Genomic DNA, 11,482 nt, shown 5'->3' with positions numbered 1-11,482 from the left:
TTTTCGCCGCCTTGTGGGGGGGTGGCCTTGGACGCGAAAACGTGGAACGCATATGCCTCAGGCAATTTCGAAATGTAGTATGAATACCTTTGCTGATATTTTCTTGCTCGCGTTACATTTGGATGAAAACTTGTTTTTTTTTTGTTTTTTTTCTATTTTCGCTATCCTGAAATTACACCTCGTATTATATGCAGGTCCTTATTATACGTGGGATTTTACAGTAAGTCAGTACTGAATCACGTTGTGACCATAGGTCGCAAACAAGTTTTTCAGATGACCGAGTCATCCAAAGACGTTTATTTGTTCACGAAATGCCTCTTACGATTTGCTTTCGCTCGCGAGAAGGACGTAGTCATGGTCATCTTTGCGACTGCAGCTGCTGGCTGTTCGAAGTCGTGATGAGCTGTCGCACGTGGTGAATGCTCTAGAGACCATGTCGGTTGACAGTTCATAACAAGTGTCATTGAAGCAGGTGCCTTCACTTAAGGTTCACTGCAGCAAACGTTCAGGCTCTTGCTCCTTTGGTCATGAACCAAGTCTTGAACTGCATCTACAATGATGGGATATTGTCCGTACTTCGGTTCACACGAAAAGAACGGCGTGTAGCAGCACATGCAAAGATCTTACTTGCGTGCTTTCTCCAATTCCTCACAGACACTTTTTCAGCACGTCAAACTTTTGCCCTGCTGCAACATTTTTTTCTGATTCTGCATAGAGGATCATTTGCTGCTTGAAAGCTGCACTGTATTGTTGCCAAGGCTGTGGCGGCACATTGGCATTTGTCAGGAACACAACCCACACACACCACTGATTGCCAACAATCCAATTGCAACAAAACAAAACGCAGAAATCATGACTAGGCATGAAAAAAATACACAGATGCTTGACCGGTCATGTGGTTTGAAACGAGATCAGATTGGATCTGAGATATGGCATTGCCAGTTTTTATGGGGATGCAGACAGTTCATATATACGTAGTGTTTTTGTTGCGTGAAAACAGAAGGTTTGGGGCGTGTCTTTTGACAGAAATCCTGTTTTTTAAGCAACCTGCATTCGTACAGTGTCTGACAACTGTTGCAGAATTATGTACAAACGCGCTTGATATCACCCGCAGCTCAGCCTAAACTATACTTTTTACTCGGCGTATAGGTCGAATTAATGACTCGTGTGCAGGTCGACTCCAGTTATAGGTTGACCTATAATAGGCAATATGCGGTAATTTCCATTTCTGAGCTTCGCCTCCAGCTTACGGCTATTGGCTGTGCAGTCGACAGCCGTCATCAGTCATTTTGTGTGACCACGTTACAAGTCGCACATGGTTGTGCTGCCGAAATCATCAAGCGGCAGCCATTTCTGCTTGCGTAATTTTTTATTTTGTTTAGTGCTGGGGCCAGCCTGGTTTATATTAAATGTTTAAAACTGCTGCATGCGGCAACCAAGTGGTCGTTTTTGGTGAAGTTTTGACAGAGCTGCATCAAAATACCATTCCAACGACAATTAAATATGTTGGGTTGGGTATCATTGCTTTCCGGATCAGTGGACATACTTGGTAAGCTGTTTTAGGCTTAGGTGCCGGGCTGCAGCCTTTGCACATAGTTTTTTCTGCAGCCCTGCAAGATTTGCTTGGACAAGGTTTTGCTGTACATAGTACAGTAGCCGACGGGTAATTCGGACTCCAATAATTCGGACTTGTAGGATATTTCGGACTTCAGTGAGGCACCGTCAGTCACCCCATAGAAGCGCATACATATTCGCGACGGATATTTCGGACTTTAAAAGTCCGAAAGTTCGATTTTTCGGACTAATTTCAGTCCCCTGCAGGCCAAAATCTGCCATCTTATTGGCTTTTCGCCGGCGCAACAAGCGCCATCTTGGATTGAGGTGGATTGGCTCTGCAGTTGGATTGGCTTGACATGGTTTCGGTGCCCCATTTTTGCCAGGAGAGGCCCCTGCAATCTCTGCCACTTCGAGGTGGCAGTCGGATTGTCATCGCCGTCAACCTGCTTTTGTCGCCAACGCTGACGCGGGCAGCTATTTCTTTGTGCTTTGTCTCATACGTCCGCCGTGTTGTCACACGAGCCAGGTTCTTCAACCTGAAGACGAGTCGGACTCCGACGACGACTCGGGCGGCCTACCACAGCCATCGCTTGCACAAATTACGAACGCTGTGAACTTGCTGTCTAGCGTGTACAGCGAAACGACAACTTTGGCGCAAATACAAGCGCAAATCGTCGCCAGCAAAAGAAATTTGCCGCAAGGTAAAATCGGCGACTTTTTTAAGCCGATTTCCTCTGAATAAAGTGATTTTTTGTGCTTCACGGATTTTTCGGACTGTTCGATTATTCGGACCATTTTTCGGGTCCCTTCAAGTCCGAAAAAACGGTCGGCGACTGTAGCTTTAATCACGCAGACAGTGGCCCTTTGAAGGTGGGTCTCAAATGTATTGTGTGTTTGCATTGTGCGTGAACCGTGTCCATTGTTTCATTGTTGCCACCCAAAACATTGCCATTTATTGCAAGTGGGCATGGTAATTAAATGGAAATTATTGTAAAATATTGTTATATGTATATATTATATTATTTTTATTTTTACACCCAGGTCTGTGCCTGGACTTCAACTGTGCCCTGCAGAATGCGGAGACCTTCTTGGAGCTGACTCTGCTGTCCAGTGTGGCTGAGTACTTCTTTCAGTGAGGATGGTGTCTCGTCGCCCTTCTTCGTTCATGCATTGCTTGCTCATTACGGAAGTACCGTATTTGCAAAGTTTTAACTACCGCGATTTCAAGCTTTACTTTGTAAAGAGCACGGATCCTTGGGTAGATTAGTACGCTGCAGTCACATGCTAGCGCTGCACTTTATTAACATGTGCAAGTTCGAAAGTGCGGTTTCTACTTGTGAACTAGGACTGGCCAAGAAATAAATATGGATCTCGCTACACATTGTTACCTTACGCTGTCTTCATGAGCGAACTGCAGTGACATTGAGTGCATCTTTTCGTCTGTCTATCAGGAGAAATCATACCGCTGTCTAATTTTAGCACTGCATTTATAACGCTTTTGATTATCAGTGCCATGAGTCACCATGAGTTTGGGCCAGTTATGTAAGGGGAAAACTATACAGTTGAGCCCCTTTATAAGGGACATGAATTGGGTAGCAGTTTTTGTCTCTTATCTGGGAGGTCTCTAATAAGCAGGGTACCACATTTACATTTTCTAACCACACCTTCTTTCGGCGCAAGCGTCCTACGGCTAAAATATGCAAAAAAAAAAAGAAGGGTACATCATGTTGCAAAAGCGTTATTATAGCTTTAATTTACATATATTACATTTGCTTGGTGGACGACCACACTGACCGCACCTCGGAACTTTCTTGCATTTATTTACTGCTGAAATAGTTGTAAATCTTGGTCTGCTTCATGGCTGCATTGATGCTGTTCAACACAGCCTCTCCCATCTTGAAAATCAAGCCAAGAGCCCCATGGCTGATGATGTGCCAAAGCTGTATATGTTGGCAAACTATGCCATGGCTCCGTAACTAGTGATTCGCAGCTAAGTTATGTGTCTGGTAGCACTACAAAAATTCAAGTGAAGAAAGCGCCACGAAATTGTAAACGTAACCAACTTACTATCAAGGCGCTAGAAGCAGCCGAAACTATAAAACGTCACCAGCAGAAACATCCCTTAGAAATTTGTGCTTGTTTGACAAAGGGTAACAGCGGCTGTGAGTAACAAGTCTGTGAATGTTGCTCCTGAGATGAAAAATATATGAGAAGCGCTAGGCATTGCTTGGTGGAGTTGAAACTGTTTGAATAGCAAACAGAGCAGTTTATTTGTGTTTGCCAAAGCAGAACCACTTCTGTTTTTATGTCATTTGTTTTTGTCTTGGCTTTGCTATGTCTGGCTTTCTAGGCACAATGACTTGTTTATGTAAGCGGCACTAGCTTAGCACTTTCTTTGCATTTACTAGATAGATTTGTCGCTCATAATGAAATGCAACTTAATAGACAATTTTCGCTATATTCTTCAGATTAGTAGACACAACACCTACGGTTATTCGTGATAGGAAGCTCCACTTATTGGAGAACCCAACGTGCGCTCCCAATATGCTCACTCAGATGCTCGCATATGAAGTTGCATTTGTGCTCTTTGTGGCAAGCCTGAGGAGCTTTTCTACATTGCATTCCCACAGCAGGGCCCATTTTTTAGTCATTTCATAGCTGATTGACCTGCTCTTTGCTGAAGTTCTAATAATAATGACGTCACAGGCGTGTCTTTCTTTTTTGTTTTCACTGTAGCTGCTACTGAACCTAGCGATGGATGGTGCTTCACCTAATGTTAAAACGTCTGTTACAAGCAAGACTGAGTACCAAACTTTAAGGCTAATTTGTCCTTTATAGCCAATTGTCTTCTACATCAAATGTCTGTTAAAAAAGAGAATAAATTAATGGAAGTCATAGGGTGGTTAACCATTTGGATGAAGGGTGTCTCTTATACCCAATTGTCTGTTACATCCACGCCTGTTATAACAGGGTTCAACTGTATTTCATTGCAAGCTCAACATTTTTCAGTGATAAATATATATTTCTTTTCATGCTGAGTGAGAAAATGCCAAGCAATTGGAAGTTTTTCCCGACAGCAGAAAACCGAATGAAGCCGCTTGCATACCCATCAATGGTGACAGTGATTGATGAATTTTAGGGTGACATTCAGTGGGTTGACATTAGATTAGCATAAGCCAGTGTTGTCACTCAACAGGTTGGCATGGGAAAGTTCATAAAGGTGGCTTTTGGGTGCTGTGGGTCTTTCCAGAAGCTTCTCAGAGGAGGTTGGCGTTTTCGTTCTGGACAACTTGGGCACCAGCGGTCTGTGGGAGAATGTGGTGCTACGAGTGGCGCTCTATTGCATTGGATGTGGTGCAGTGTTTGTGCTGGGGTCCCTCTTCACCGTTGGCACCTACGTCTCCAGTATGGTGGTGAACAGGTGAGGGTTTGAGGTCTGCGGCGGCGATAACTAGTTGTTTTCCTTCGTTACCAACGTATGTGTACGGAAGAAGTCAGTTGGCATTGAAACCTGGGAAAATAAAGAAGATTGTTTCGGTAATTGTGTTCTTTCTTTTTTCTTTTTTAGTACAAAGAGGAGAGATTCATTAATCGTCACGATAAGAGAGTAATTATACTCATTTTCATCCATCCAATCTGTATGATTGCTTTTGGGTGGATGCTAGTGATCCATTACTCTGTTATTTCAGGTCTGCTTCACCTTGGGGTATTCTTTCAAGATCATTGAATTAATCATTATAGGTAGGAGATAAAGAGGCGGAGTAGGTTAATATTTAGTGATGCTTCTGGTTGGGAATTAAATAACCATAGCTTTGGTTAGATCATGTTGCTCTTCACATATATACCTGTGAAATCAAAAGAGGAGTCACCTTTGTTATCGCTCATGTGGTTAAGCACAACGCTTGAGATACGGAGGTTGTGGTATCAGTTTCCATAGGCGGCATGTTGTCATAGTGAGTGGTACTGTTTTCCTTGACAGGCATTGAGGGTCAAGCATCTAGTGTGTTGGCACGACGCTATGCTTTCTAGGATGTCAATAAAGTGATCCATGAACAGATAATTGCGGCAGCTGCTATATCTGAAGCTCTACAACTCTCGCATAAAAACCGGTAAGCATAAACTGGTGCCTGCACAGTCGCAGCATTTCGCAAGCATGCAAGCGTGTACCGCGTTGCGAACCGTGTCTGAAAACATTGATTAAAATTTAGAGCTTCGTAAAGTGCGCATTGATGAAGTGCTTGTTACTAATTGTGCAAACAGGTAACCGCTGTTGCCAGCTCTCAATGAGAACGGTCTCCAAGACGTATGCGAATATTGGACGCCTTTAATGCCACCAGCACTTTAAATTTCCGGAGTCCTACACTACAGCGTCTCTCATAGCCTAAGTCGCTTTGGGATGTTAAACCCCACAAACCAACCAACGAACCAATAAAAATTGTGTCCAGTCATAGCACAAGGCACCTGGAAATAGACGTCATGTTTCTAGTTGGCATCGCTCGATGCTTTACCATGGAAACATGAAAGAAGATGCGTGGTGAGGTTTCTCTATGGAGCACAACCTCCATGCTGTTGATGTCACTTATGTGCAGGGCGCTCGTGGCCCTCAGAGGAGTGGAGAAGATCCCGCCACCCGGGAAGCGGCCGCTGTCACCGGCCGTGCTGCTGCTGGTGTCGGGACTGCTCCTTCTGACAGTGGTGGCGTGTGCCGCAGTGGCCCTGTTTGTAGGGGGCGCCATCTTTGCCATCAGGGTAAGCTGCTGCTGACACGGGTCATCGCACCTCTTTCACAAGGCGGTGTCTCTCGTTACTGAGGCACTAACAAAACACAGACACACAAGGAACTAAGGCACAGAGAGGCTGAACTGTTGTCTCGCAAATCGAGACATTACAGGTTACAATTTACAGGTTACAATTACAGGTTACAGTTACAGGTTACAATTACAGGTTACAAAGTTTGGTTACACATTACAAATTTACAGGCTACAATTACATGTTGCAAATTTTGGTTGCCTGTTTTCTCATTTGTAAGGATGTGTGAGACATTGCTGTACACTGATCACTGGGTAGCATTCATCCAGTATGGGTAAATGATTTGAAGTTAACCTTCTTCTTCTGTGCCGTTTTGGTTTCAGCATCCAAATGATGGCTGTGACGTCCAAGGTCCGCATACTAGATAGAGTAAGGCATAAAATGGCAGCGATGTGATCATTGCTTCTGTACTCATTATATGATTATGGCTCTTGAGGCAAGCTGGCTTAAGTATTGTGAGGAGCAAAAGCAACAAAGCGATGATTATCTTTTAATTGCAACTCTGGAAGCATAGCGCGGGAAGAATGGAGGACGAAGACAAGATGGGACAAGTGCTATATTAGTCTTAAGGTGAAAACCTTTCTAGGCTCATTGAACGAAGTGCCGTGTGTGAGACTTGTGCACGATATCTGTCATATTCCTCTAGATTCAGCGGGATGTGTTCTTGTATAACGTTCCTGCCATCTGCAATCCCACACTTGAACGCGTGCCAAGGAACGCCACGCAACAGTAGCGATGGTGTACCATCCAAACTCACGCTTGCCGCCTGAACAGTGTGGGAACTGTGTTTGGTTCTTCAGTCGGCACATACATTGGCCGCAATGTCCAGTTCGCAAAAACCATTTAATTTGCGCTCCCCTCCGCAGTGGCTCATTGGTTAGGGTGCTCAACTGCCGAGCCAGGCAACACCGACTCATTCATTAGACAAACAAAGGGTCATTACTAATAACAATAGTATAAATCGTAAGTTGTGTGAGTTGGTTCTTTTCAACTGTCAGCTGTCACTTGAACAAGTGTAATTGTATATATTCTGCTTTTTTAGTGTGATGGTATTTTTTTTTTTTTTGGAGCCCATTGTTTGCGGGCAGCTTTAAGCAGTACATTGACTGACGTCTTATTATTCATCCTCTGTGCTATCGTGACTGTAAAAACCACACCTGAGGTATATTTACTATGGGGGCTCTGTGGCAAGATTTAAAAATATTCTTTATCTCTCATGTTACATAAATCTGTTTGCATGAAATTTTTACTCATTTGCTCGTGCCCCATTCTTAGTTTTCTGATACTGTCGCTCATTTGTGTTTGAGGTGTTGAAGTGGAGTTCTGACATGATCAACAGATTTTAGATGGTTCAGTGTGTTAGATTTTAGATGCCTCCTCATAACTGCATTAATTAAAACATGAGCTTTGTTTGCAAAATATAAATTCCCTGAAAATTTCTTCAAGCCCTTGCCGCTTCAGTTTTTTTGGGCTTGGTTGTCCAGTGATGCCCGGGTGAATATTATTGCCGTTCCAAATGTAGTATGTCTGTGCTGTTCTAATATGGAGCTGATTGTTGTACTGTGGTTGTTAAATTCTGTGTGGAGTGTGATTGTGAGACTGCGTTAAAACCTGGTTATGTATTTCAAAGGCTCTGCTTAGTAATTTTTTCAAATTGGTTTGATCGAAAGGTTCTAGAAGAAGGCTCTGTTTGAAACACAGCTAGGGTGCCAAAAGTGCGAAATGGAGATATGAATTCTCTTCTCTCTCTTCCTCTCCTCCTTTCCCCTTCTTCCCTTCATGAAGGTGGTATTACAGTGCGCACGCCAGACTGCCCAGGAGCAGCGGCGGGGGCCATCCAGTGAAACGGGTAGCTGGCGTCTGCAACTGTGTCTGCTCCAGCTGTGGCTTTGGGTGGCTGCCTTGGGGCTGCCCTCAGTGTTGGTGTGGCTCAAGGCGGGGCCCTTGTCCCCCCTGCCGGGGGTCACCGACCCCCTCATGCCGCCGGCGGCATTCCTGCTACTCGCGCAGGCCGTCCTATGGCAGCCTTCTGTGCCCAATCCACAGGGGTAAGTAGAACGAGATGAAAAGAGATGGGACTCGGATGTTTTGGGGACGTGTGAATTGCGGCGACAGCATCCTGCTTAGAGGAAGAATTCGGAGATCTGGATTTGGAGCAGTTAGGGACAAGGATTGGTGGAGAATACTTAAGCACTCTGTAATTCGCTGATGGATGGATGGAAAATGTTTATTTGCTCTATTTTACAGGGGTTTTTGCGGCTTCAAATGGAGTCGTCCATCTTCTCTTCAGGGTCGGTTCCCCTAGTCCAGGGCTTCATTTGCACGTAATTGATGACCTAGACAGACAAAGCTTCTGAGAACGTTAGGTATATGTAGAGGACTAAATTACCGTATTTACACAATTGTAAGTCTACTCGCATGTAAGTTGACCCCCCAAATCTCATGTCCTAAAAAAAGAAAATACTGTGGTGGATGCTCTCAATAATGAAAATTTATTGCCTGGCTGTAATACTCGCCTCCAGTTCAAATCACGTATTTCAGCGACATACGTGGCAAGCTTAGCCTCCAGCTCTGGATAGAATACCAACTCTATCCCTTGGAAGCCTCTTCGCTTGACATCAGAGTTCAAAATTTTGTCTCGCTGCCATCGCCACTCCCGCAAAACCCGTTTAGAAGCTTCGAACTTGTGGTCCACAGCGCAGTGGTTGCTTCGGCATAAATGATAGCTGCCTCCTTGAACGCTGCACGGAACAAGCAGCGAATGCTTTTTGGACTGGAGAGCTCGTGACAAAGCATGTAGCTAGTTGTAAAGTCAGAAGTGCAAAAGTGCAAAGAGCGCGAACTCGACGAATGATCAGTGTTGGCTCTTCCATCAACCATCTACACTCCCTGGAAGTGCCGCCAAGTCACCTGACCAGACGCGACTGACGTGCAAAAAAGGGAGCGCCGACGCTATTCCAGCGGCTCTTCCATAAACTATTGACACTCCCACAGCTGCACTTTGTGCTGTGCAGTAAAAGATACAAAAAATTTTTTCCCGAGAAGCACGCACAGTATTGAATGTTGCACAGCCGTAGACCAAACAAATTCGCCGTAGCCTCCCTGATATGGTTCTGCCTTGCTCTTATTAACAGTGCCATGCTTTGACTTCAGTTGTATGTCGACGGCCTAACTTCGGATTTTCAAATTAAAAAAAAAATGGTTGACTTAGAATCGTGTAAATATGGTAACGTCCAACAGCATTGGAATGGAACAGCAGTAGCGAAGGAGTGGAAGTGGCAAGGAATTATGTCTACTTAGGACAGGTAGTAACCGCAGATCCGAACCACGAAAAGGAAATAACTGGAAGAACCAGATTGGGATGGAGAGCATTTGGCAAGCACACCCAGGTCATATTACTGTTGCGTCTTGCCAGTACTCACCTGTGGGGCTGAAACGTGGAGGCTAACGACAAGGGTTCTACTCAAGTTGAGGACTATGCAGAGAGCTGTGGATTGGAAAATGGTAGGTGCAACATTAAGAGATAGGGAGCGTGCAGAGCGGATCAGAGAAGTCCAGTTAATGACATCTCGCCCATGCCAATCTTTCACTAGATTTTCAGTATGACCCAAGTAAGGCTTTTGCCTTAAAAGCATGCCATCCTCTTTGTGTGCAGGCTGTACTACCGGCCACTTGCATGGATCTGCCGCCTTCTCTCGATTGCCTGCGTGCTGCTATCTCCCGTGCGGATGTACCGAGTCGCTCCGCTGGTCGCACTGGTGCACATGACGGTGGCGCTTCAACAACTGATCTCCTGGCGTTGGCCCATTGGTCACAAGGCCGACTGATAAAGAAAGAGCTGGTCACAAGTGTTAGAGGGAATAGGAACCAGTATTCTCCCTCGTGAAGATCAAAAGAGCTTTCTCTCTCTGTTTCACGTGCAGGACAGGCTCTAGACGTATATCATGTGAAACCTTCTCTCAGGTCACACTGGCCACATCATGATGATGACTGAACAAAGGTCGAATAGGCTGAACCAGGTCACGCCCCACAAGGGAGAATAAACTACATTCTTTCTTGTCGAAGCCTGGAGAGCTGTTCATCTTTTGCATGCACAGACACACACACGCACACACACACACGTTTTACATAGCAGAAGAACCGGTTGCTGGTACTAGTTGCTGGGCTTATAAGGCGGCGTGACCTTGACCTAATTAAATGTAGGTGTCTACTCAAAAGTGAGATGATGCGGTGTCCGCCATATATCCTACGTCTCACTGGGGTGTCAAAATCGATAATTTCCAAAAGTCACTGAAAAACTTGCCTGGGGCTTAGCTAATGGTAAACCTGGATATCTCGAAGCGAAAAGCTTGGGTGACACTTATGGTTTAGTTCATGGTTATGCTTTATGTTTAGCCTATGGATATGTTTACACTTTAGCTTATGGTTATGCTTTATGATTTAGGCTATGGATATGCTTACGGTTTAACTTATGGATGTGCTTACGGTTTAGCTTATGGCTATGCTTTAGGCGTTTCAGACTCAGCTTTGCTACATCGTTTAGCGAAACGTTCTCGTTCGGGTGTCTCGGACACTCGTTGAGCTTTCAGCCTTTCATTTCTTCGCTCCTTTTCAGCCAACTCCCGTGATAGCACTTCTGTATCGGTAGTATGTATTGGTGGTATGCTGAAGAGGCTTCGTGTCATTGTTGCGACTGTAAGAAGAAGGAAAAGCAAAAAATTACAAGGGACTTTAGCGACTAAAGTAGTGAAAGGCGAAAGCCTGAGCGCCGCATTCTGCTACGCAGCTGACAGTAATTATTAATTCGTCATAAGGCAGGCAATTACTTAATCACTTAATTATTTAATAATTGCTTATAGTTAATGAATTAATTATATATATCAGTTACTATAATTAATTGGTAAATTACCATTGATAGGCATATGGCCATATTGCCGCAGACTGTTTAAATCTTTATTTGTCATTGTTCGACAGCCGCTGGCATGCGGCCTTATCATTGTGATTCTAGCGCGCTTATCAATTCTTTATCCCGTGTTTGTTCATGCTCATTGTCGCGATACGACACGTTACCTTTTTCTTTGTCGCGAACGATGCGTCGGGACGGATCTCGAAGATG

The 11,482-nt window shown here is 44.5% G+C and overlaps 1 protein-coding gene across 1 annotated transcript in view; it reads left to right on the top strand.

Annotated features, from left to right (window-relative positions):
• The window catches only part of PGAP1 (GPI inositol-deacylase), a 36,536-nt gene extending 26,112 nt beyond the window's left edge, over nucleotides 1–10,424 (top strand). Inside the window, exons 17-21 of the mRNA XM_084604637.1 lie at nucleotides 2,599–2,689; nucleotides 4,808–4,978; nucleotides 6,147–6,306; nucleotides 8,152–8,414; nucleotides 10,022–10,424. Of these exons, the coding sequence (XP_084460763.1) occupies nucleotides 2,599–2,689; nucleotides 4,808–4,978; nucleotides 6,147–6,306; nucleotides 8,152–8,414; nucleotides 10,022–10,193 (857 nt within the window). The 3' untranslated portion in view covers nucleotides 10,194–10,424. The remainder of the gene's footprint in view (nucleotides 1–2,598; nucleotides 2,690–4,807; nucleotides 4,979–6,146; nucleotides 6,307–8,151; nucleotides 8,415–10,021) is intronic.
• Nucleotides 10,425–11,482: the final 1,058 nt, after the last annotated feature.

The sequence above is a fragment of the Amblyomma maculatum genome, chromosome 5 (genome assembly GCF_055883805.1).
Source record: "Amblyomma maculatum isolate TAMU_Amacu chromosome 5, ASM5588380v1, whole genome shotgun sequence".
Classification (NCBI taxonomy): Eukaryota; Metazoa; Arthropoda; class Arachnida; order Ixodida; family Ixodidae; genus Amblyomma; species Amblyomma maculatum.
The sequence above is the reverse complement of the archived record's forward strand: the minus strand, read 5'-3'. Positions and strand labels throughout refer to the sequence as shown.